This window comes from Peromyscus californicus, unplaced genomic scaffold, assembly GCF_007827085.1.
Source record: "Peromyscus californicus insignis strain IS unplaced genomic scaffold, ASM782708v3 Scaffold_11__1_contigs__length_118956290, whole genome shotgun sequence".
NCBI classification, from domain to species: domain Eukaryota; kingdom Metazoa; phylum Chordata; class Mammalia; order Rodentia; family Cricetidae; genus Peromyscus; species Peromyscus californicus.
In genome coordinates this window covers 39020498-39047394 of record NW_026294402.1, presented here as the reverse complement: position 1 = coordinate 39047394, position 26897 = coordinate 39020498, and the positions used below count along the sequence as shown (strand labels likewise).

Genomic DNA, 26897 nt, shown 5'->3' with positions numbered 1-26897 from the left:
GTGCATGTATGTATGCTATGGTGTGCAGACTCACTTCTCTTTCCACTTTGTGGGTCTTGGAAATTAAACTCATGCTGTCTGGCTGATGGCACACCATTACCCATTGGAGTCCCCCATTTTGGAGTAGGAGAATTAATGGCTCTCTCGTACCCAAAGAACTGAACACAGTTTTGGCCTTTTTTTAATTCTACCTTTACAGATTATGGAGCACAATGCTTAATGTTTTCCTAGACAAGCCATTAGGAAATAGGTCCATTTTTAATTTCTCTAGTTAAGAACTCTCTGGTTGTTTTCATGTTCTGTTTTGTTTCTAGTACCATCTTACTAATTTTTATAGAGTGTGCATAGATGCCTCATTCTTGAGGTTTGATAACAGAAACTTCCTTACTGCCACAGGCTGCCAAGCCGCCAGACTTAAACCCTGAGACGGAGGAGAGCATACCTTCCCGAAGCTCCCCAGAAGGGCCGGATCCTCCGGTTCTTACTGAGGTCAGCAAACAGGATGAACAGCAGCCACTAGACCTGGAGGGAGTCAAGAGGAAAATGGACCAGGGCAACTATGTGTCCGTGGTACGTCTCGAGCGCATGACCAAGTTTCAAGTGTTTATTTCAGCCTTCTTGGCTCTTTGGGAATACAGATGGGTATGAATAAATTTCAGGGTGATTTATATTGCATTTAGAGGTGTCATGCAGCTTCAGGTCCCCAGAATATGAGTTATTTCAGCTGTGTGTTTCAGAAGGGTGATGATGTGGTGATCCCTAAAATATTTTAGTTGTCTTTCCTTTGAGTTATTTAAGTTATTTTTATGTTACAAGAAAGGACCAAACTACTTATGGAGAATGCTAACGTGAAGTCGGAATGTCTCCCCTTTTAAGCTTAGATCTGAATATTGTGCCTTCCTTATTTATTCATTTGTAGATAAACTTGATGCTTTTAAAAATTTGTCGGGAGAAGTCACTCACTGTGTCGTCCTTCCGTGCTGTTGCGAGGCTTATGCATATGAGTACAGATAGCAAACCGTGAGCCGGTTTTGGTCCTCCACCATGACAGCCAGTTTCTCTGCGGTCTCGCCTTGTTAGCCTGGCATCTCTTGATTGCCCCAAGTTAATTGTGAACTGAATTCTAAAGGCCTCCGAGAGTAATTAGACTGTAGTAAATGGGTTGTGGGTTTTCTGTTGGGCTCCTGCGCTGAGTGATGGAGGGAGGAGGAGGTGATTTGAGAGCGTAGTACTGTTTTATGAATAATTGATGTTTTATTTTTGTATACAGTTGGAGTTCAGTGATGATATTGTGAAGATCATTCAAGCAGCCATTAATTCAGATGGAGGGCAGCCAGAAATTAAAAAAGCCAACAGCATGGTCAAGTCTTTCTTTATTCGGGTGAATGAGATTAATAGTTCTTGGGGGGGGGGGGGTTGGTTTTTTTGTTTTGTTTTGTTTTTAAGACAGGGTTTCTCTGGGTAGCCTTGGCTGTCCTGGAACTCACTATGTAGACCAGGGTGGCCTCGAACTCACTAAGATCCACCTGCCTCCTGATTATTGGAATTAAAGGCGTGCACCACCGCCGCCTGGCCAGTAGTTGATGTTTTTAATGCTCACTATCCGTAATGGCTCTATGAATACCTCCTTTTCTTCTGTTACTTGCTTTAGGATGTGCAGAAAGCTTCTTGGGTTTAATGTTTTTCCTCTAATTCTTTGGGAGGAGGTTGGGAAGCTGGTAAGGTTACCAGCATGGATGGATCTTTGCCTTGGCCTGAGATCATGGACTGAGACACTGGTCTGGGGTTACTTTGATTTAGTTTCTATGTGGATCTTCTCAGTTGAATTGTTTGTTTTCTTTTAGCAAATGGAGCGGGTTTTTCCTTGGTTCAGTGTCAAAAAGTCCAGATTTTGGGAGCCAAATAAAGTATCAAACAAGTGAGTAAAGACGTTTCATGTTTGTAGATTGAGGGTTCCTGAGGTATTTTGATAATAAAAGTCAACCAACTGGAAAGTCGTCTTCTGTGCTAGTTTGGAAATGACAAATGACTTTGGTGTTGCTTGTGGGCTGGTGCTTTTTCCCCTCCACATTGGCATTTATTATCTTGTAAAAAATAGTTTGACATCGCATGTGGACAGTGTGTGTGCTAGAACCATTGCATTGTCCTTAGAGGAATCAGGTTCTGTGTTATTTAGTTCAGACTGGGCCTGTCCTTGCTCTTGGTTCTTGTATCTAACCTTTATTTTTTATTCCAATAGCCTATTTTTATTTATTGATTTATTAGTAGAGTTGTCACTGGTTCTGGATAGTTAACCAAAAGTTATGTGTGCAGTCTCCCCCTACTGCAGTACTGGGGAGGGAACCCAGGACCTCTTGTATACTAGTCATCTCTACTACCACTGAGATCTATTCCCAGCCACATGGCTCACATGTTAAGATAATTATTTAAGCCAGGTGTGATGGTAGTCACCTGTAACCCCTGCAGTTGGAAGACTAACGCAGGAGGATCAGGAATTCAAGGCCAGCCTGGACTACATTGTGAGACCCCGTCCCGGACAAAATTAAAAGTTTTTAAAATGTTGAGTATAGTTAGGCAGTTTGCAGATTCTGTGACTTATTCTTAAATTCTGTAAAGGGCTTGTACATGGGTCCAGGACCTGCTGATAGCAAGAGCTGATGGTTTTGGATGGCGCTGGGTATACTGTAGGCGCTCAGTAAATGCTTGTCGAATCAATTGTTTCCAGCAGTGGGATGTTACCCAACGCAGTGCTTCCGCCTTCACTTGACCATAATTATGCTCAGTGGCAGGAGCGAGAGGAGAACAGCCACACTGAGCAGCCTCCTCTAATGAAGAAAATCATTCCAGCTCCCAAACCCAAAGGCCCTGGAGAACCAGACTCACCCACGCCTCTGCATCCGCCTACGCCACCAGTCTTGAGTAAGTCATCAAAATAGATAGTCATTGCCTATTTCTTTCTAGATGCAGATGATTGGCTTAGTGAATTGAATGTACTTGGATATCAGAAAGGAATTTCAGATAACACAACTGTGAACACCCTTTGAAAGTATTTATAGACTACTTAAGCTGAATTCTCCCCTAGAGAACCGTAGTATTACCAATTTTAACTGCACATCTTTCTGGTTCTAAGGTACTGATAGAAGTCGAGAAGACAGTCCAGAGCTGAATCCACCCCCGGGCATTGATGACAACAGACAGTGTGCACTGTGTCTCATGTATGGGGATGACAGTGCAAATGTAAGTACTTTGGGACATGGGTCCTGGTTGTTAAAAACCTCGTGCGTGCGTGGTTTTTTCGAGACACAGTTTCTCTATAATGGTCCTGGCTGTCTTGGCATCCACTTTGTAGACCAGGCTGTCTTTGAACTCACAGAGATCTGCCTGCCGGCTGTCCTGGCATCCACTTTGTAGACCAGGCTGGCTCTGAACTCACAGAGATCTGCCTGCCTCTGCCTCCTGAGTGCTGGGACTGAAGGCATGCACCACCCCCACCTGGCCGAACCATCTGTCCTCTGTGTCAGTACTTGATGACTGTAATGGGTATTTACTTGTGAGTTTGTGGCAGCTAGAGTTGTTTTGTTTCTGTTTTCACTTGGGGACAGGGTCTTAACCATATTGTCCAGGCTGGCCAAGAACTTCCGATCCTCTTGCCTCAGCCTCCTTAGTGGCTGGTTTTCTAGACAAGTGATACTGTGCTTAGCTTTAGAGATTCCTTTTCTTTAAATTTTATATTTTTTAAAAATGTATTAATGTTTAACCTGCATATATGTATGCGTACCACATATGGAGTTTAGAGGAGGGTGTGGGATCCTTTGGAACTAGAGTTATGGATGCTTGTGAGTCATTGTGTAGGTGCCGGGAACCGAACCCAGGTTCTTTGCAAGGCAACAAGTGCTCTTAACTACTCAGCCAGCCCCAGTCCTGGCCTTCGAGAGTTTTAAATAACTGATGAGTTTCTTCAAAAAGTGATTTCACCCTAAATGAACTTACTGATAACTAATCCTCAGAAATACTTTATGAAGTCTTAATCAAACTTAAGTTGTATATTAGATAGCCTGTGTTTAATGTAAAGTAGCTGAATGGTTAGCGCCCCAGTTCTGACGGACTGCCTGAATTCATTCTGTGCATTCCTGCTTGCTAACTTTGCCAAGAGCTTACCCTTCATGACCCTCAGCTATATCCTTTGTGTGTGTGTGTGTGTGTGTGTGTGTGTGTGTGTGTGTGTGTGTGTGTGTGTGTGTGTGGTTTTTTCGAGACAGGGTTTCTCTGTGTAGTTTTGGTGCCTGTCCTGGATCTCACTCTGTAGGTAAACCAGGCTGGCCACGAACTCACAGAGATCCGCTTGCCTCTGCCTCCCAAGTGCTGGGATTAAAGGCATGCGCCACCACCACCCGGCTCTTCAGCTACATCCTTAAAATGAAGATGATCCCTTTTTTTGAAACATGACTTTATTTTTAATTCTTATTTTTATTTTATGTGTACAGGCACACATGAATGTCTTTTCTTTTTTTTTTTAACTTTATTTTTATTTTATGTGCATTAGTGTTTTGTCCACATCCATGTCTGCATGAGGGTGTGGGATCCCTTGGAACCATAGTTACAGGCAGTTATGAGCTGCCATTTGGGTGCTGGGGATTGAACTCGGGACCTCTGGAAGAACAGTCAGTGCTCTTAACTGCTGCGCCATCTTTTTAACCCCCATCTTTTCTCCGTGTATGTATGTGCATGCCATGCATACAGTGCCTGAAAGAGGGAGTTGGATCCTCTGGAAACAGTGTGAAGGATATTTGTGAGCTACCGTGCTGGATACTGGAGTCAAACCTGGATCCTCTGGAAGAATAGAGAATATTCTTAGCTGCTGAGCCATCTCCCCAGTCCCACAAGAAAATAGTTCTTAACCTAGCATGGTTGTAAGAATAAAGTGAAATAATATATGTAAAGTCTTCATTTAATGGCTTTACACTGAGAACTTAAAATACAACATTTGGGGGAATGTGGGTTGGTAGTAGAGTGTCTGCATGCATGAAGCCCTACTTCATTCAGTCCACAAGCACTTAGGGGAGAGTTTCTAGTGTGGTCTGAGAGAATTGAATTTAAAATACGGTTTTAAAGTAGTTTGCACATTTATGTAAACCTTCCATATATTGATCTTTTGTTTTCAATAGAATTACAAAACATTTCCATTTTGCAGAAAAAATAATTATAAAGACTATAGAAGAAATATTGAACACTGGATTATGATTTAATCTTTGAGGAATTATAGTTGCTTTCTTGAGGTATCTTGTCTAAGGAAAATCTAATATGAGTTCCTTTGGTGTTATGTTCTTCAGGATGCTGGCCGCTTGCTGTACATTGGCCAAAATGAGTGGACACATGTGAACTGTGCCTTGTGGTCTGCAGAAGTGTTTGAAGACGATGATGGCTCACTGAAGAACGTGCACATGGCTGTGATAAGGGGCAAGCAGCTGGTAAGAACTTAGTTTGTGCATTTGTGAGGTGGTTCTCGTGTTTGTCCCGGGCGTGAATACAGCCTTTCTCATCTTGACAACGCTGTCAGGAGCTTGCCAGTGAGTACTGGTGGATGTTGTGGGTCTGATCTTTTGAAAAAAGAAACAAAAGAAATAGAAAAAGAGGGGCCTGGAGAGATGGCTCAGCAGTTAAGAGCACTAGCTGCTCTTCCAGGGGATCTAAGTTCAATTCCCAGGACCTATGTGGCAGCTCACAACTGTCTGTGGTTTCAGTTCCAGGGGATCTGACACCGTCACACAGACGTAAGTGCAGGAAAAACACCAGTGCATAAAAATAAAAATAAATAAATCATCAAAAGCAAAAACTACTTTTTTTCAAAAGCAAAAAATTTTAAAAAGAAATAGAAAAACAAAGCATCATCTAATTTGAGCATCATTCAAAATATGTGAGGAGCATCAGTTTAAGTCGTAGACAGAATCAGCTCAGAGGCCAAGTTAAATCACCATTCTGCAGTTCCACAGAATAAGCCCATGTATGTGCGTATTGACAGAAGAGGATAGGAAGGGAAGTTGTCAGAGCAGCTGAGAGCAGTCACAGTGGTGTTGAAGGAGTAAACATTTGAAGCTAGAGTTTGCGCATGAAAAGTTACCAGAAGGAATGGAGCCAATAGACAGCTCATGAGAGAAGAATGTGTGGGCTGTGGGAAGAGCAGAGAAGAGCACACGGACTGTCCAATAGAGTAAGGGTGATGACCAGGGCCTAGTGAATGAAACCTTCAAATCAAGGAATAGGTAGTTAGCTGTGAAGTCTAACACTACAGAGCTAGTGAGCTGGCTAGCGTTACGTCAGCTTGACACAGTTATCTAAAAAGGAGAGAATCTTGAGAAAAATGCCTCCATAAGATCGGCTATAGTGCATTTTCTTAATTAGTGATTGATGAGGAGGGCCCAGCCCATTTGTGGGTAGTGCTGTTCCTGGGCTGAGGGCTGGGGCAGTAGTGGCACACACCTTTAATCCCAGCATCCTGGAGGTAGAGGCAAGTAGATATCTTGATTTCGAGGCCAGCCTGGTCTACAGAGCAGTTCCAGGACAGCCAGGGCTACAGAGAAAGCCTGTCTCAAAAACTACCCCCCCCCCCTGAAAAGAAAAGGAAAGAGAGAGAGAGAGAGAGAGAGAGAGAGAGGAAGAAAGAAAGAGAAAGAAAGAAAAAGAAAGAAAGAAAGAAAGAAAGAAAGAAAGAAAGAAAGAAAGAAAGAAAGAAAAAGAAAAGCAGGATGAGCAAGCGGGTGAGCAGCACCCCTCGCTGGCCTCGGTGCTGGTTCCTGGCCTGCTCAAGTCCCTGCACTTGCTGCTTTTTTTTTTTTTTTTTTTTTTTTTTTGGTTTTTCGAGACAGGGTTTCTCTGTGTAGCTTTGCGCCTTTCCTGGAACTCGCTTTGGAGACCAGGCTGGCCTCGAACTCACAGAGATCCGCCTGGCTCTGCCTCCCGAGTACTGGGATTAAAGGCGTGCGCCACCACCGCCCGGCACTTGCTGCTTTTGATGATGGGCTGTTACATGGAACAGTGAGAGAAATGAACCCTGTCTTCCCCAAGTTGCTTTTGGTCATGGTGTTTTATCACAGCAATAGTAACCCTAACTCAGACTAGTTTCTTACTAGTAAATTTTATTAACACTGAGTTGCTTTGAGATGTAACAACTTTCTTGTAAGCCCGTGTTTTTTGACATTGATCTTCATAGTTTCAAGTCCATGCATTCTAGTAAAAACATATTTTAGTCCAAATGGCAAATCCAATTTAGCGTTGAAATTTTCTAGTTACCACGGGGTTCGTTCTGATTCCCTGTAGCTCAGCAGGCGGGCAGTCGAGAAAGTGGACATGGGGTGCTCAGAAGGGGCAAGTCCTAGAAGAAATGACAGATGTCTTCAAACGCCTGCCTGTCTAAATAGGGCTGTTCTTTCTGGACTTGTAGAGGTGTGAATTCTGCCAAAAGCCAGGGGCCACCGTGGGCTGCTGTCTCACGTCCTGCACCAGCAACTACCATTTCATGTGTTCCCGAGCCAAGAACTGCGTCTTCCTGGATGACAAGAAAGTGTATTGTCAGCGGCATCGGGATTTGATCAAAGGCGAGGTGAGAAGCTCTTCTATTTGGTTGCTTCTGTTGTAGCTGTTAATTACAGGCTTTATTATCTCAGAGCAGACTTCCGTTCACAGTAAGACTAGCGAAGGGTAGAGATTTCCCAGTCCCGCCTCCACACTTACGTAGCCTCTTCCACCAGAGTGGTGTATTTGTTACAGTGGATGGGTCTACATCGAAATGCATTTCACACAGTTATCCTTTGCGTTAGGGTTCATTCTTGATGTTGTACATGGTGTGGGTTTGGACAAATGTCTCACAATGTGTATTCACTGTAGCTGGAGAGCTTCTCTCTGGGTTCTGCCAAGCCCCCGCAGTCCCGCAGCCCACTTATAAAATAAACACACAGACCCTTATATTATTTAAACTGTTTGGCCTAGTGGCTCAGGCTTTTAGCTAGCTGTTTTTATATCTTAAATTAACCCATTTTTATTAATCTATAAGCTGTCACATGGCTCATGGCTTACCGGTACTTTACATCCTGTTCCTCATGGCTGCGACTGGCAGTGTCTTTCTGTCTCAGACCTTTCCCCTCTTTGTTCTGTCTATACTTTTTGTCTGGCTACTGGCCAATCAGTGTTTTATTTATCAATCAATCATCTATAGCACAAAACTAAAACTCCAACTACAATTCACCATTGTGGTTTGTATAAATATTTTCATTGTCCTAAGAATCCTATGTTCTGCCTGGTTTTCTGACGTTCCCCCTGAAAACCACTGATCTTTTTGCTAATATCTACAAGTAGTCTTACCTTAACATCCATGGCAGTTTCCACTCCAGGGCTTCTTAGGCTGGAACCTTGCAGTTTGTAGCTTTTTTGCTCTGACTTTTGCTTAGCAATAAGCGTTGAAGATGCCTCCTCATCTTTTGAAGTCTCTATGAATTTAAGAGGGAAATACTGAAAAACAGAAAGGTGGTAAACTCAGTTTTTCACGTCTCAGATGCCCCAAAGAGATTATCTCCTCTTATAAGAAATAAAGAGGGTGGGAGTAAAAAGAAGGGTGATTTTGAGATGGATTCTCTGCTTTGCTTCCAGGAGTTGGTACTCTGAATGTAACATGTAAAGGGACAACCCATTAACAGCAACTTTGGGTTTCATTTAAGGTGGTTCCTGAGAATGGATTTGAAGTTTTTAGAAGAGTGTTTGTAGATTTTGAAGGAATCAGCTTGCGAAGGAAGTTCCTCAACGGCTTGGAACCAGAAAACATCCACATGATGATTGGTATGACACAGGCCTTCATTAATGGGAAGACTGTATTGCCATTTGTGCCTTTCTGGTCCTTGGTTACAAAATGATGCTCCTCATGGCTTCTAATCTGTTCTTCCTTCCTTGGTTAGGCTCACTGACGATCGACTGTTTGGGGATTCTGAATGACCTCTCTGACTGTGAAGATAAGCTCTTTCCTATCGGCTACCAGTAAGTCCAGGGAAGACAGGGCACAGGAGCCCACAGTGTGGCTCCCTGAAAATTCGGGGTCATTAAGTGTGGAGATATACTTGTTAGCTGTCAAAACCCACCACTCACCAGTTCTCATAGGCCCAGGCTGTCACGTCTGCCTTAGCCTCATGCATTAACCATGCCCAGCTAACAGATTATAAATTTAGCCTGGGCTACATAGTGAGACCCTGTCTCCAAGCAAATAATTTATAATCTTTTACGTTGATTAAATTATTTGACAAGCTGACAGTGAATGATCAAAATGCACCTTCTAGAGCCATTTGGTATTGTGTACATCTTTAACACAGGCACTTGGAAGAAAAGCTGAGGCAGGTGGATCTCTTGAGTTCCAGCCAGCTAGGGCCACGGGGAGATCCTGTCTCCCTCTTGAGAAGCTGATTTTGCAGCACCTTTTCTAATTCTGCATTCCAGCTCTAACACAGTCTACACCTGTGTTCGTCCTGTAGAACTTTGCTGACAGAGAAGTACCTCAGGTTTGACCTTTTTACGGTCTCAGGTTACATGCACTTGAGGCATTAATCCCTCATGGAAGGCAGTGGCATCATAGTTACTGTTCTTCTTTTTCTGTGGGTAGAACACTTTACTGTTTCAGGTACTTTTTTTGGAAAGGTCATACAACTTTCTGAGAGCCTAAGAAACATTAAGGACTTCCCAAAGTTTAAAACCACCATACAAGGATAATCTCCATTAAGAACCTAAGAAATAAAGCTATATTCTCTGAGTTGAGACCAGAGACCCGTGATGGGGGAAATCTGGGGGAGGGGGTAGTTTGTGCAGCCGTCCTCCATTTGTGGTTGTCCTGTGTTCTCCAGGTGTTCCCGGGTGTATTGGAGCACCACGGATGCTCGCAAGCGCTGTGTGTACACCTGCAAGATCGTGGAGTGCCGGCCGCCTGTCGTAGAGCCAGATATCAACAGCACAGTTGACCACGACGACAACAGGACCATTGCGCACAGTCCATCCTCATTTCTAGGTTAGACTTGACCCGAGTGGGACTTGAGCGCAAGTGTTTTGACTATGCACTGGGATTGAAAAATGGGGGACAGCCGGGCGGTGGTGGCGCACGCCTTTAATCCCAGCACTCAGGAGGCAGAAGCAGGCGGATCTCTGTGAGTTTGAGGCCAGCCTGGGCTACAGAGTGAGTTCTAGGAAAGGCGCAAAGCTACACAGAGAAACCCTGTCTTGAAAAACCAAAAGGAAAAAAAGAAAAATGGGGGACAATTTAATTTGGGACACCCCCTTTTTCTCCAGTTTGGCATTCATCAAATAGCAGTCTGTAAGTCTGTGTGTGCGTGCTGGTGTATGTGGCATGGTGTGTCCCAGGGGCTGGAAACAACTTGTGGCGTTGGTTCTTTCCTTCCACTGTGGGTTCCAGCTCAGAAATCATACCTGAGCACTCATACCCATTGTGGCTGCTGGCCTAATAGCCAGCTGGCATGATATTGGTTTATCCGTTAGATATTTTAACTGCCCTCTTTCAGTTACGAGTTTTTATCCCTGTCACAGAATCTTCATGTAAGGACAGTCAAAGTACAGCGGCCATTCTACGTCCTCCGTCCCCGGACCGACCTCATGCACAGACCTCGAGCTCCTGCTATTACCATGTCATCTCAAAGGTCCCTAGGATTCGAACACCCAGCTACTCCTCTACACAGAGGTCCCCAGGTTGCCGGCCGTTGCCTTCTGCAGGTAAAGGACATCTCTGACCTACGAGACCGTTCTCTTAGGTAACCTTAACTTGGTGACTTTGACTAACCGAAAGGTTGCCTATAAACAGGTGCATCCCAATGGTTGAAACTAGTGACTTGACATGTTTGTTCTGTCCCTGATCAGCTTTCTTTTTTCTCTCTTCTTCAGGAAGTCCTACCCCAACCACTCATGAAATCGTCACAGTAGGCGATCCTTTGCTTTCCTCTGGTCTGCGGAGCATTGGCTCCAGGCGGCATAGTACTTCTTCCTTGTCACCCCTGCGGTCCAAGCTCCGGATCATGTCTCCACTGAGAACTGGGAGTGTCTACTCCAGGAATAGTGTTTCCTCAGTCTCCACCCTTGGGACTGCTGCAGATCCCGGGTCAAGTGCCAAAGCAACTGACCGTGCCGTAGGGCCGCTGAACTCCAGTGCTAATCTAGGGCATGGCACTCCCACCGCCTCAGGTTCACAAAGGACAGTGGTCCCCGGGGGCTCCAAATCCAGTCATTTGGATGGGTCTTCATCCTCAGAAATAAAGCGCTCCAGTGCTTCAGACTTGGCACCCAAGGGCTCCTCGTTAAAGGGAGAGAAAAACAGAACTGTGAGTTCCAAGAGCTCAGATGGGTCTGCACATAACACAGCTTACTCTGGAATCCCTAAGCTGGTAGCACAGGTTCATAATACCGCTCCCGGAGAAGTCAATGTTAGTAAAATGGGCACTTTTGCTGAACCCTCTTCAGTGCCATTTTCTTCTAAAGAGACTCTCTCCTACCCACAACTCCACTTGAGGGGGCAAAGGAATGATCGAGACCAGCACACAGATTCTGCCCAGTCAGCAAAGCCCTCTCCAAATGAAGATGGTGAAATCAAAACCTTAAAGCTTCCTGGTGTGAGCCACAGGCCATCCATTCTTCATGAGCATGTTGGGTCTAGTTCCAGAGACAGGAGACAGAAAGGGAAAAAGGCTTCTAAAGAGGCTTGCAAAGAGAAGCATTCCAGTAAGTCCTCTTTGGAGCCTGGTCAGCTAACGACTGGTGAGGAAGGAAAACTGAAGCCAGGGTTTGCTGATGAGGTTTGGACTCCTGGGTTTCTGGGGCAACGGCCATGTAATAATGTTTCATCTGATAAAATTGGGGATAAAGTCCTTCCTATTTCAGGAGTCCCTAAAGGTCAATCCACACAAGTAGAAGGATCTTCCAAGGAGTTACAGGCACCCCGGAAGTGCTCCGTCAAAGTGACACCTCTGAAAATGGAAAGTGAGAATCAATCCAAAAGTTCCGCAAAAGAAAGCGGCCCTGGCTCTCCTGTACAAATAGAGCCAGCATGTCCGATAGAACCAGTTTCAGCTTCCAGAAGTCCAGGAGCTGGCCCAGGGGTTCAGCCGAGCCCCAACAATACCTCATCCCAAGACCCTCAAAGTAACAACTATCAGAATCTTCCAGAACAGGACAGAAACCTGATGATTCCAGATGGCCCCAAACCTCAGGAGGATGGCTCTTTTAAGAGGCGGTATCCCCGCCGCAGTGCCCGTGCACGGTCTAATATGTTCTTTGGGCTCACCCCACTCTATGGAGTCAGGTCTTATGGTGAAGAGGACCTTCCGTTCTATAGCAGTTCTACTGGGAAAAAGCGAGGAAAGAGATCAGCAGAAGGGCAGGTGGATGGGGCCGATGACTTGAGCACTTCAGATGAAGACGACGTGTACTATTACAACTTCACTAGAACGGTCATTTCTTCGGGTGGTGAGGAGCGACTGGCACCCCATAATTTATTTCGGGAGGAGGAACAATGTGATCTTCCAAAAATTTCACAATTGGATGGTGTTGATGATGGGACAGAGAGTGATACGAGTGTCACTGCCACAACCAGGAAGAGCAGCCAGATTCCAAAAAGAAACGGTAAAGAAAACGGAACAGAAAACTTAAAGATTGATCGACCTGACGAGGCTGGGGAAAAAGAACATGTCATTAAGAGTGCCATTGGCCATAAAAACGAGCCAAAGTTGGACAACTGCCACTCTGTAAGCAGAGTGAAAGCACAGGGCCAGGACTCCTTGGAAGCTCAGCTCAGCTCTTTGGAGTCAAGCCGCAGAGTCCACACAAGTACTCCCTCAGACAAAAACTTGCTGGACACCTACAACACCGAGCTCCTGAAATCTGACTCTGACAACAACAACAGTGACGACTGTGGAAACATTCTGCCTTCGGACATCATGGACTTCGTACTAAAGAACACTCCATCCATGCAGGCTCTGGGGGAGAGTCCAGAGTCCTCATCTTCGGAACTCCTGACTCTGGGTGAAGGGCTGGGTCTTGACAGTAATCGGGAAAAGGATATGGGTCTCTTTGAAGTGTTTTCTCAGCAGCTGCCCGCGACAGAGCCTGTGGACAGTAGTGTCTCCTCTTCCATCTCAGCAGAGGAGCAATTTGAGCTGCCTCTTGAGCTGCCGTCGGACCTCTCTGTCCTGACCACCCGCAGTCCCACTGTCCCCAGCCAGAATCCCAGTAGATTGGCCGTAATCTCAGATTCAGGGGAGAAGCGAGTGACCATGACAGAAAAGTCTGTAGCCTCTACTGAGGGTGACCCAGCACTGCTGAGTCCGGGAGTAGACTCTACTCCTGAAGGCCACATGACTCCTGATCATTTCATCCAAGGACACATGGATGCAGATCATATCTCCAGCCCTCCCTGTGGTTCAGTGGAACAAGGTCATGGCAACAATCAGGATTTAACTAGAAACAGTAGCACCCCTGGCCTTCAGGTACCTGTTTCCCCTACTGTTCCCATCCAGAACCAGAAGTATGTGCCCAATTCTACTGATAGCCCTGGCCCATCTCAGATCTCTAACGCAGCTGTGCAAACCACTCCACCCCACCTGAAACCAGCCACTGAGAAACTCATTGTTGTTAACCAGAACATGCAGCCACTTTATGTTCTCCAAACTCTTCCAAATGGAGTGACCCAAAAAATCCAGTTGACCTCTCCTGTTAGTTCTACATCCAGTGTGATGGAGACAAATACTTCGGTACTGGGGCCCATGGGAAGTGGGCTCACCCTAACTGCAGGACTAAATCCAAGCTTGCCACCTTCTCAGTCTCTGTTCCCTCCTGCTAGCAAAGGATTGCTCTCCATGCCTCATCACCAGCACTTACATTCCTTCCCTACAGCTGCTCAAAGCAGCTTCCCACCTAACATCAGCAGCCCTCCATCAGGCCTACTTATTGGGGTTCAGCCTCCTCCAGATCCCCAACTTTTGGGTTCAGAAGCCAACCAGAGGACAGACCTCACTACCACAGTAGCCACTCCATCCTCTGGACTCAAGAAAAGACCCATATCTCGTCTGCACACTCGAAAGAATAAAAAACTTGCTCCCTCTAGTGCCCCTTCCAACATTGCCCCTTCTGATGTGGTTTCTAACATGACACTGATTAATTTCACACCCTCCCAGCTTTCAAACCATCCCAACCTGTTAGATTTGGGGTCACTTAACACTTCATCTCACCGAACTGTCCCCAACATCATCAAAAGATCTAAATCTGGCATCATGTATTTTGAACAGGCACCCCTGTTACCACCACAGAGTGTGGGCGGAACCACTGCCACAGTGGCGGGCACATCAACGATAAGCCAGGATACTAGCCACCTCACATCTGGGCCTGTGTCTGCCTTGGCATCCGGTTCCTCCGTCTTGAATGTGGTATCCATGCAAAGTACAACAGCCCCTACAAGTAGTGCATCAGTTCCAGGACATGTCACCCTATCCAACCAGAGGTTGCTTGGGACCCCAGACATTGGCTCAATAAGCAATCTTCTAATCAAAGCCAGCCAGCAGAGCCTGGGCATTCAGGACCAGCCTCTGGCTTTACCACCAAGTTCAGGAATGTTCCCACAACTGGGGACATCACAGACTCCTTCCGCTGCTGCAGTGACAGCAGCATCTAGCATCTGTGTGCTCCCCTCACCTCAGACTACGGGCATGACGGCTGCATCCCCTTCTGGGGAGGCTGAAGAGCACTATAAGCTGCAGCAAGTGAACCAGCTCCTAGCTGGCAAAACCAGCATCCTCTCTTCACAGCGGGAACGGGATCCCGACTCTGCTTCGGGGACCCAGCCATCCAACTTCACCCAGGCGGCAGATGCTCCTAACGGTGTGAGGCCAGAGCAGAGCAAGGCTTTACCCTCAGCTAAGCAAGCCAGCTCCACCTCTCCGGGGAGTGCCCCATCCTCTGGTCAGCAGTCAGCAAGTTCCTCAGTGCCAGGTACCACTAAACCAAAACCAAAAGTCAAAAGGATTCAGTTGCCCCTAGACAAAGGGAACGGCAAGAAGCACAAAGTCTCCCATTTGCGGTCCAGTTCTTCTGAAGCACACATTCCAGACCAAGACGCCAACCCGGCACCCCAGCCCTCAGCCACACGGTAAGTGATGGGCAGGTCCATTCTGCTGCAGTGTGGGGTTCTGTGTTGTGGGTGTGACGCTGCTCGTTGGTACTGGGGGTTACTTCCATCACTTGGCCTTTAGTGATCAGTGGAGCAAAACTAGCTCATCAGTAGATGGTTTGACTGAGAACTACAGTTTTGATTGTCCTTTGCTTTGATCTTAGACAGTGCTGATACCTGTTTCTGTTTCTGTTTTGCTGAGATTTGGGGATTCGAGAGAATGATGGTCCTGTCTGATGGACAAGGGCTCCTGCTGTGGCATCTCATGAAGCCCTCTCATTCTTAAAAACCTCATTGGAAGTATAACATACAAAGTATAGAGGAGACTTCCCTTCTCCTAGACAGTCCCTGTGCCCTCTTAACTAGCTTTTGTGACCTTAGTTACTGTTGCAGGCTTGTGAACTTTATCTGTCCAATGCATATTTGCTGATGGTTTCTTGAAAAGAGATACAACCGATTCTGTTCTAGGACTCCTAGAGCTGACAGGGAGCAGAAGGATGCAGCTGGTATGGAGCAGCCTTCACAGAAGGAGTGTGGGCAGCCTGTGGGGTGAGCTGCAGATCTCTTATATCCACCACATGTAAAACAGACTTCCTCCTGATTTGCATTGGGTTTTGTTTTGTTGGCAGAATTGTTCTTGACAGGTATCACATGGTATGGATGTCTTTAATCCCAGTATTGGGGAGGCTGAGGCAGGCAGACCTCTATGAGTTTGAGGCCAGTCAAGGCCACATAGTAAGACCTTGGCCGCGCCCCCCTCCCCAAAAAAAAGGTCCTATGTTGTTTTAATGAAACTAAATACAGACAGGCTTGTAAAACAAAACTGAAGTAAATATCTTTGATCTTTTTAAATTGTAGTTCTTATCTCTGTGTGTGTACATGCACTTGTGTATGACACGGGTAGAGGTCAGAGGACAGCTCTGCAATCATTTTGCTCCTCCTGCCTTTACCTGGGCTCCAAAGATCAGATGCAGATGGTCAGGCTTACACAGCAAGGCATTTTACTCTCTGAGCCATCTTGCTGGCCCAACTCCTCCATGCCCTCCCCACTCTTCTTCCCTTTTTCTAAGCTAGAATTATTTAAATGATTTCTGATGGTTCCTGTATGTCCTGTTCACCCCTTCTCAGTCTGTTCCCTAGAAGTCGCTTTGGTAGTGGTTTGGTGTTTGGGTTTGTTTGTTTGTTTGTTTGTTTGTCTTATAATTTATTTATTTTTATTTTATGTGCGTTGGTGTTTTGCCTCCATGTGTGTCTGTGTGAGGTTGTCAGATCCCCTGGAACTGGAGTTACAGACAGTTGTGAGCTGCCATGTGGGTGCTGGAGATTGAACCTGGGTCTCCTGGAAGAGCAGCCAGTGCTCTTAACCACTGAGCCATCTCTCCAGCCCCATGGTTTGGTTTTATTCTGCAGCTATTTCTGTGTGTGTACTCGTATGTTAACTTTTATAGTCAATGGATGCTGCTATACCTACTGTTCTTGTTTTTTCACTCTATTGTTTCATTGTTTCCTGTACCTCTTCCTGGAATGACATGTGTCCATGCTATGTTCCAGGTGTTTCTCTGCAGCTTCCAGTGCTGCTGTGTGCTCTACAGTAATTTACTCAACTAGTTAACTTCATGCATATTAGTATGCACTGGGCTGTTTCAGGAGTTACTAAGTTTGAAAAACTGGAGCTAGGTGGTGTACTAGCTCGTGCAGCTTACCCGTGTTAAGCCAGCTGACTTATTTAAATTATACAGCACTGTCCTGACAAGTGTCTTTGCATATTTCCTACTATAAGATTATGAGAAGAACCTCAGAGGTGCCATCCCCAATCTCAAAATCAGATGCTTCCTGCTGATGTTTGGGAAGAACTCTCATAAGCATGGTTTTAGGGCTAGAGAGAAGGCAAAGCAGTTAAGAGTGCTCTCTGTTCTCCCAGAGCATCCTTGTTCGGGTCCAGTGCCTCTCCAGCTTCTGTGGGCACCCATACAGTCCCGCCACACACACCATACACAAATACAAATTTAAAACCTTGATGACCTAAGTTTGATCCCTGGATTCCTCAGTGCAAGGAGCTTTTCAACACCCAGGCATGCATACTCCCCCACCCCCACACACGAATAAATAAAAAATTTTAAAGCATTTTATGCTCACTTTCTTAGTAGCTGTTTTAAATAACTGATAGAATATGTGGCAGATTATGAACAGTTGTTTTATCTTTGAGTTGAAAACCAACTGGCCTCTTCTCTCATGTCTGGTTTTATTTTCATTCAGACCAGTGGCTGCTCTTCCAGAGATTCAGGCAACAAATCCAGCAAGTGAGCAAGAAAATGCAGGTATGTGGTTGGTTACTGGGTTATAATAGAGAACTCTAAAGCTAGAAGGTCTGTTGAAAATCATGTATGTTAGCTGCTCATGGTGGGATGCACTTGCAACCCCAACACTTGGAAAACTGAGACAGAATTGTGAGTTCAGGGAGAGCCTGAGCTGCATAGTGGGCAGGAGGGACAGCCTGTGCTACCTCACAAGTCCCAGCCTAGAAACAAAAGAACTGCCTGCCTATCTCCTGAAACTCTAGATGGGAGAGGAAACCCACCGAAGTCCCATGAAGTTAAGTGGTGTAAAGTCCTGGAGTCAAACTCAGCCCTTTCTCCCCTCTTCCCTCAGTCGTGGTCTGTCATCACATGCCAGGGTGGATGCGCCCTGCTGAACTGGATTTAAGGGCAGTGACACTCTCGGTGGCTGGCAACGACCTTTAGTCGGTCCTTGAGTTGTTTCTCACATAGGGTGAATTCCCTTCCAGGTACTGGAGCCGTCTCTCTTAGGTGGTTGGGATTTGATCCTAAAACCACATGCATGTCACAGCGCTCTCTTCTTGGCCTACTGCAATTTGGTCACTTTACAATTAGCATAGTAGACACACAGAACCTGAGCACTTGGCACCAGAAGCAGAGGTAGGCGGGTTGTCATGAGTTTGAAGATAGCCTGGGCTACATACTGAGGCCCAGGCTAAGCCTGGACCTCAGAGTGAGCTCTTGTCTTAGGAAAACTGATTAAGTAAATAAATGATAATAAAAAATGACTTCCCAGAAGAGAAAGGCTTAGGCTTGATTTGGGCTGTTAACCATATCTTGATGAGTGGCCAGTTCCTCAAGCCTGAGTCCTGATTACACGCAGGCATGGTGGCTGAGTTCAAATCACATGTTTACTTTAGCTGTACGAACTTGGCTTTTACATGGCCTGCCTCAGTTTCCCCATTTTTATTCATGTATTGATTCATTCATTGCATTGCGTTGAATGAGGTTTCACTGGGTTGTCCTGGCTGGCCTAGAACTTTGCTAGGCAGCTCACGCTAGCATTGATCATCCTTCCTCATTTTCACAACAGAGGGTCACAGGCACACACCACCACACCCAACTCAGTTTTCTCACCTTTAAAAAGGAGTCAAGCTGGGCTTGGTACAGCATGCTTCTAAGTGTAGCACTTGGGAAGCAAAGGCAGACTGATATCTGTGAGTTTGAGGCCATCATGGTCTCCATAGCAAGTTCCAGACCAGGCAGGACTACACAGTAAAACCTTATCTCAAAAAAAGGAAGAAAAAAGAGAGGGGAGTCAATAATAACTGTCTCAGTGGTTGTTGTGAGGATCACATGAGGTGATCTGGGCCTAGAAGAGTATCTGAGACATTCACCTGGAGTAAAGGGAGTTTTTGTTAACTTTGGTTTGACTTGGCCTTGATCCTATTGAGAGCAGTTGTGTATTGAAAAAAAAACAAAACAAAACAATCACATTGTCATTCCAGAAGCTCTGCTACAAAAAACACCTATTAAATAACACACACACATGCACACATACCCTCACCATTTTAATACTTGGTAGCTGCGTCCCAGGGCAAGTTCCTTTGAGCCTCAGTGCTCTTACTGGTGAGGAGAGATAGCACAAGATACAGCATGTCCTCAGAAATGGAGGTGATGGGTGTAGAGCAGTGGTTCTCAACCTCCTAATGCTGCCACCCTTTAATACAGTTCCTCATGTTGTGGTGACTCCCAACATAACATTATTTTTGTTGCTATTTCATAACTGTAATATCTGTGTTTTCTGATGGTCTTGGGTGACCCCTGTGAACGGTCGTTTGATCCCCAAAGGGGTTGCGATCTACAGGTTGAGAAGCTCTGGCGTAGAGCATTCTGCACATAGCACTCCATGCCCTTGTTTCCCTTCCAGAACCTAAAGCGGTGGAGGAAGAGGAGAGCAGCTTCAGCTCTCCGCTGATGCTCTGGCTCCAGCAGGAACAGAAGAGGAAGGAAAGTATCACTGAGCAGAAGCCCAAGAAAGGACTTGTGTTTGAGATTTCAAGCGATGACGGTTTTCAGATCTGTGCGGAAAGTATTGAAGGTTAGTGGTTAAGCCGCCTTCCGCCAGGGCCTCTGTGGCCGTGGCTGCCCTGCACAGGAGACACTTTCTCGTTGAAGAAGCAGCTGTCAATCTTGAGAAGCCTCGGGTGCTGCAGGTCTGTGTCACTCACACCGAGCAGAGCTGCTCTCTCCACCTTATCCCCGGCAGGGCTGCTCCTCCTCCAGGGGTGCTGCCCCTCCTCCAGGGGTGCTCCCACACGTGCTCCCACGTTGTTCCTCTGCCCTGGTCACTGCTAGCTCTGCCTCTTCTGTCTGCCGCAGCAGAAAGCCCTGCGTGCAGATGTTATGGTCCAGTCGGTCTCTCTCATTGAGCCACGGGCTCTTCAGGACAGGCTGGGATTTTACTTTCTTGTTCGTCCTTAGTTTGTCAGGTGTTCGTTAGCTGCTGGAGAACTAATGAAGGCCTCCTAGGCTAAGTCCTGGGAACATTAAAGGAATGAAAGATCACTGCAGTAGACTAGGGCTCCCCAGAACCCCGGGAGATGGCTACAGCAACAGATCAGTTAAGGGGAAATGGGTGAGCTGGGGCTCCCCAGAACCCCAGAAGATGGCTACAGCAACAGATCAGCTAAGGGGAAATAGAGTTTGGGTTAGCTGAAGAGGAATGCAGGGAGCGTTCCACAAAGAGAATGGAACGAAGTTAGAAAAACTTTGGTTTTGAGTAGTTTTGGATGAGAAAAGGACTTTGAAGTGAAAGGAAAATTGGAAGGTGAATTAGGTACAAGTTTGAGGGAGAGCCCATAGTGACAAACCTTGAGATCTTGGAAACTTAAGTACAGTAAAAGCAGAAATTCAGGAAGCTCAGTGTAGCAGCTCTTTATAAGACAGGCTGACCGGGCCTGGTACAACCTAGCGGGACCTTTTCAAACTAAAATAAATAAACAATCAAGGGCTGGGTACAGACCACTGTGTTAAATGCTTTTATCTAGCATGTGCAGAGCCTTAGGTTTGGTCCCCAGCGCCTCAAGGTGGGGATGGGACAACGTTGAATTGGAGACACAGGGAAGCATGGAATTATTAATAAACCTATCGCTAGCTATAGTAGAAATGCCGGGTAATAAAGACCACGTGGGAAAAGGAAGGAAGGAAGGAAGGGTGGACAGACTTGGTGACTACTTCAATATAAAGGGGAAAGGGAGGAGAATCAGAGACACTCAGACCTGGGTGTGGTAGTGCAGGCCTCTATGCCTAGCTACTGTGGAGCCAGAGACGGAGATTACTTGAACCCAGGAGTTGAGTCAAGACCAGCCTAGGCAATGCAATAAGACTGCTTAAATACGCCGGGCGGTGGTGGCGCACGCCTTTAATCCCAGCACTCGGGAGGTAGAGCCAGGCGGATCTCTGAGTTCAAGGCCAGCCTGGGCTACCAAGCGAGTTCCGGGAAAGGCGCAAAGCTACACAGAGAAACCCTGTCTCGAAAAACCAAAAAAAAAAGACTGCTTAAATAAGTAAATAAAGGAAGAAAGAATTTGAAAATATGAGTCCTCAAAGTTCAATCATAATAAGCATGTGATGTATGAAAATGTAACAAAGCTGAGTGTGAGCTTGGCCTGGTAGAGCATACCTGTGATCCCAGCACTCGGGAAGCAGAGCCAAGAAGATTGCCACGCATTCAAGGCTAGTTTGGGCGACCCAGTGAATTCCAGACTAGCCTACGGTATGAAACTGTCTCTTTTTAGAAAGAAAATGGGATCATAATGAATCCCGTTCTTTTGTATATTAGCTTTGGTTGTTGAGACAGGGTCTCACTATTCACTGGCCTGGATCTCACTTTGTAGACCAGGCTGACCTCAGACTCACAGAGATCTACCAACTCTAGAGAGGTGAAATTAAAGGCAGAAACAACCACATCCAGCCCTGTTTACTTTTTTAAAATTAATGTTAAGGTCAAGTATGGCGATTTGTCAGGAATGTAAATACTCTGGGGATTCAGAAGATAAGTGTATCCTCTGGCTGTGGTAAAGGGGAGCACTGTGAACAGGGTATTCCTGGCTGTTTTTCATGTATTGAATTGAGATTTGGAGGAAAATGCCAGAGCACTGACGTCAGATGCAGTGTGATTCCCACACCAGTGGCCAAGCACACGGTTTGGCAGTAAGACGTGTCGGCACCAATTCTTTCCTGCCTCTAGTTTCCTTGTTTCCTTTCAGATGCATGGAAGTCACTGACAGATAAAGTCCAGGAGGCCCGATCGAATGCCCGACTGAAGCAGCTCTCCTTTGCAGGTAACGGCAGCAGCTCTTACTTTGCTGTAGACTCCAAATATTCTGGCAGCTTGTTAGTGTAAGCCACAGAGTTGAATCTAAAGGGAAAAAAAAAACTACTTAAATAAAAAATAAAATAATTCACAGCTCTGGGGTGTAACTCCTCCAGTTTATCCACTTACCATGAAATTCAGTGATTTCCAGTGTATTCACATTGTGTGTTACTATCTCATGACCTGAGCCCCAGTCCTGATGCTGGCACCTAGGGGTTTGCTTGCTTTCTCTTTGGATTTGCCTGCTGGATAGTTCATGTAAGTGAGATATGACTGTCTTCTTTTACTCAGGGTGTTTCAAGGTTCCTTTCTCCACTGGGGCATGTTGCCCAGTGATTATGCTTGGCTCCCGTGAGGCTTCAGGCTTATCCCTAGCACCACCTCAGCAGGATTTTGTTTCTAAGTGTGCCACGAACACTCGCTTGGTATTTGTTGGGATTGTATAGAGTCCTAGTTCACACACACTCCTGAAATGGAGCTCTTATCCACAATAAACACCTTTATTCTCTATCTAATAATACCAGAGTTTCTGCAGTACTGGGAATTAAACCTAGGACATCACACATACTAAGCAAGTACTCCACACAGCCATATTTACAGGCTCTAAGAAGTAATATTTTAGCTGAAATTTCACATACTTAATAAAAATATGTAGAACATTAGCTCTTTGCTACTCTCAGAAAGAAACATGACATTGATTTCAGTGCCTTGTTTCTTGTCTTTAAATATACTTTCAGCCATCCATGCCAGCAGATTTATAGAAATGTTTTCATAAAATACAGAGAAAATTTGAAAGCTACCATCATGAGGCTGAGGAAAACCAAACAGCTATGAAGTGTATAGCTCCCACATTCACTGTAAGAGCCAGGAGGGCTGTGTCTAAAATGTGAAGACTCCTTTCAAATTTGGTATATGTGAACTCACAGAACCAGGTGCTCTAGTACTTATAAACAAAACAGAGATCAGATTTGAAGTTAGAGAATATAAAGCTCAAATCCCAGCTACCAGCTATGTGACCTGGGGTGTGTTAAATTCTCTATAAGACTTAGTTTGCTCTCTTTAAAATAAAGCTTTTAATGGGCTGGGGGTGTGTCTCAAGTGACAGAGTGCTTACCTGGTATATACAAGCCTCTGGTTCAAAATTACTAAAGGGACTCTGCCCGAGCATGACAAACAAAGCTCTGGCAGGCCTTGCCCTGCTCCCCCATTCCCTCTGCCTTGCTAAAAACCATTAGATTACATTCCTAAAGCTAGTCCCAAGGTCTACTTCCTTATTTGGCCATTTCCTCCTCCTGAGGATGACTACCGAGGTCCAGCTATCAAAGTATTGAAGTCCAGCAATCCAATCAAAAGTCCCCTTTGGCTGCACTAATTAACATGCCCAATTAAAATTAAACACCTCATCCTAACACAAGGTTTCCCCCTTTACCTTTGTAAACTGCCGTTTGTCTATGGGCCACATCTGTCTCCTCTCTATCCAGAGGCGGTCCTTTGTTGCTGCCCCGCCACAGCAAACACCCTCCCCCTGTCCCTTGTTCCTTTACCCCTTCTCCTTCACCCTCTGTCTCTTGTCCTATTCTCTGCCCTTTGTCCCTTTTGGGCAAATAAACCTCTTTTGTGCTGAGAACTTGGTTTTGGGGGTCTTGAGCTGATACTGGTCCCTTCACTTACCAAAAAAAAAAAAAAAAAAAGAGCTGGTGATTCCTACATTGGGCGCCATTGTGAACATGAAATGAAAGGGCGTCTGGTACCTGTATATGTGCAGCATGTAGGAAACAGGCCAGAGTTTGGGGGAAGCAATTTATGGTAAACATTCTAGATTAATCGGGTATTTTTTTCAGTAGCATTCTAATGCTAATTTCCAAATCATCATTAATGTCACCTACCCTTGGGTGGCCTCTGGCTATTACTCTCTAATGCAGCCATGTGTTAATGTTGTACAGCTTCCCATTGGCTACACCACTCACCATCCAGGTACCTTTCATTCTATAGGTGTGAACGGTTTGAGGATGCTCGGGATTCTCCATGATGCGGTTGTGTTCCTGATTGAGCAGCTGTCTGGTGCCAAGCACTGTCGGAATTACAAATTCCGTTTCCACAAACCGGAAGAGGCCAATGAACCCCCCTTGAACCCTCACGGCTCAGCCAGGGCTGAGGTCCACCTGAGGCAAGTTCCGTTTTGTCTTACAAGCATTTGAGGTCTTGGCCTTGTTATCTAGTGACAGCTCTCGTCCCACTGACCTTCTGAGGTCTTCAGCGTTGGTGACGCCATCTTCACTCCGTTATTAGAACCTCTCTCTGAAAACAAACCTTAATCTTTTGCCTCCAGGAAGTCGGCATTTGACATGTTTAACTTCCTGGCGTCTAAACATCGACAGCCTCCTGAATACAACCCTAACGATGAGGAAGAGGAAGAGGTACAGCTGAAGTCTGCCCGGTAAGTCCCGGTGCCAGTCACCTGACAGCCTGACTCCTGCAGCTCTTGGTTAACAATGGTTAGTGTACTATATATACATGAGACTGCTGCTGCTGCTTGTGGGCTGGAGAGGGAAATGGTCATTAAAATTGGGAAATTTGCTAATAGTCATTAGAACTCCCTTCTTCAGCTGGGCATGGTGCTACACATCTGCAATCCCAGCACTCAGGAATTAGAAGCAAAAGCATCTCAGGTTCAAGATCATCGTCAGCTACATTCTGAGCTTAAGTGGAAAGCCACCCTAGGCTACATAAGACCCTGTCTCAAAAAAACAAAACAAATAAAAAACACAAAAGAAAAACTTGTTTTCACACCAGTGCACAGGGCACTGTCTGATGGGATGGCAGTTTCTTGGGTGACGTTTGGAAGACTGAGACATAGTTTCCACTGAAGTAGCATTAGCTGGCTGGTAACATAAAGAATATGAAGGGACTGGAGAGATGCCTCAGTGGTTGGGAGCACTGGCTGCTCTTCCAGAGGACCTGGGTTCAATTCCCAGCACCCAAATGGCAGCTCACCACTGTCTATTTCAAGATCCAGTGGATCCGAATCCCTCACACAGACATGCAGGCCAAACACCAATGCACAAAAAAATAAAAGTTAAAAAAAAATATGAATATGAAATTTGAAAAATTGTGGGATGCATGTTTTCTTTAACAGTATTCTATCCCAATAACTGTTCTTGTGATACTTGTTACTATTGTCCCAAAGAGCTGTATATATTACAGTGGAGCCAGTCACCATGGGCACATGCGTATGGTCCCAACACTCAGGAGGCTGAGGCAGGAGTGTTGCCTCCAGTTTGAGACTACCCTGGGCCACAAGGGTCTTGTCTCAAAAAAACCCAAAATGAAGTCTGGTGGTGACTTTTGGGAGGCAGAGGCAGAAGAGCCTGAGGCACTCTTGGCTGACATGGAGCAAGTGTGCCCGCCCTGTAGCAGCCCGGCCCACCCCTCAGAACTGAATTCCTAACAGCATTCTTATCTCTTAGGAGGGCAACAAGCATGGATCTCCCGATGCCCATGCGTTTCCGGCACTTAAAAAAGACTTCGAAGGAGGCGGTCGGTGTCTACAGGTAGGGCTGCGATTTTTGAATTTCACAAAACTAAAATTTTTCCAAAGAAAGTGGACCAAATACCTCTCTCCTTCAGTCATTGAGGTTTTTAATAGATTTGTTGAGTCTGGCATGTCATAGCTGCAGCTCTCAGTGTTGAACAGGAATTTAACTTAAGACTTCTGCTTCTTCTAGTGGGCTACAGTGGAGAAATCATTAATGTTTGGTAATTTATCAGTACAGTATAATACACACAAATGAGGTGAGGCCAGACCTCCCTGACCAGGTGTCTGTCTCTACTAGAAAACTAACAGACTTCTTTCACCTAGTCACACAATTCATTAATTTGAAAATTTGTATCTTGTGTCTGGAGAGATGGCTCAACCATTAAGAGCACCAGTTGCTCTTGTAGAGGACCTACGTTTGGTTCCCGGCACCCACACAGTGGCTCACAACCATCTGTGACTACAGTTCTAGGAAGTTCAATGCTGCCTTCTGACCTCCACAGGCAGCAGGCGTGTATGTGGTACACATACATACATGTAAGCAAAATACTCATACCCACAAATAAATAGACCTAAAAAATTTGAAAGAGGAAATCTGTGTCTGGTCTTTCCTGTGCCCATGGCCTAGGTCTCCCATCCACGGTCGCGGTCTGTTCTGTAAGAGAAACATTGACGCAGGTGAGATGGTGATTGAGTATGCTGGCAACGTCATCCGCTCCATCCAAACTGACAAGCGGGAGAAATACTATGACAGCAAGGTGAGTGCCTAGCTCCCTCCCTAGATTCTCATTTGCTCTGGAAAGGGGCCATGAACTCTTAGCACAGTCCTTGGATCCCAGAAGAAATAATAACATGACTTCACTTCGGAGGTGGGTTGTTGCTTTTGTTGTTGTTTGGTGAGGAGGGGTGTTGAGTCCACAAAAACTGTAAAAACCATTTACATCTCCATATTTGGTGATGAACCCCATCTGAACTCCTCTAAGGATCAGTAAATGAAGGTACTCTTTAGTGATTGGTCTGTGTATCCCAGGATCTGAAGTACATGGCTACAGAAGTTTTAGGTTTTTACCAGGACATGAACAGTCTTCCTGTAGTCTAATGAATTTCTATAGTTTAGAAATTCCTCCTCAAAGCATGTTGAAAAATAGGAACTAGGAGAGAAATTTGGAAATTTTAGAAGAAACTGGCTCCTCTCTGGTAACATCAGGAACAACATAGGAAATGTTCTTAAACCTGGGCAGTGATAAGTTCAGCCAGGTATGGTGATTCCATACCTGCCATCCCAGCACTTGAGCTTGAGGGGGAAGCCTCAGGCCTCAGGTTCAAGGTCAGCCTGGGCTACACAGAGAAATCCTATCTCAAAAATCAAAATGGCTCAGGCTTGATGCCCGGAATTCTGTCCTCAGAACCCATGTGGTAGAGGGGAAGACCTGACTCGTGAAAGTTGTCCTCTGGCCCCCACCCACGTCCTAAAGCTCTTGAAAGAAAGAGTAAGTTCAGGGCTGGGAATGTGGCTCA

At 45.7% G+C, this 26897-nt stretch overlaps 1 protein-coding gene across 1 annotated transcript in view; it reads left to right on the top strand.

The window, feature by feature from the left end:
- The window catches only part of Kmt2a (lysine methyltransferase 2A), an 84850-nt gene that overhangs the window by 52986 nt on the left and 4967 nt on the right, over positions 1-26897 (top strand). The window contains 20 exon segments of the mRNA XM_052758598.1: positions 397-570; positions 1271-1381; positions 1845-1918; positions 2726-2919; positions 3131-3237; positions 5331-5468; positions 7439-7597; positions 8709-8826; positions 8943-9021; positions 9876-10036; positions 10570-10752; positions 10921-15169; positions 15659-15739; positions 17447-17508; positions 19397-19567; positions 21738-21812; positions 23837-24015; positions 24178-24281; positions 25312-25395; positions 26008-26137. Coding sequence (XP_052614558.1) covers positions 397-570; positions 1271-1381; positions 1845-1918; positions 2726-2919; positions 3131-3237; positions 5331-5468; positions 7439-7597; positions 8709-8826; positions 8943-9021; positions 9876-10036; positions 10570-10752; positions 10921-15169; positions 15659-15739; positions 17447-17508; positions 19397-19567; positions 21738-21812; positions 23837-24015; positions 24178-24281; positions 25312-25395; positions 26008-26137 — 6633 coding nt within the window.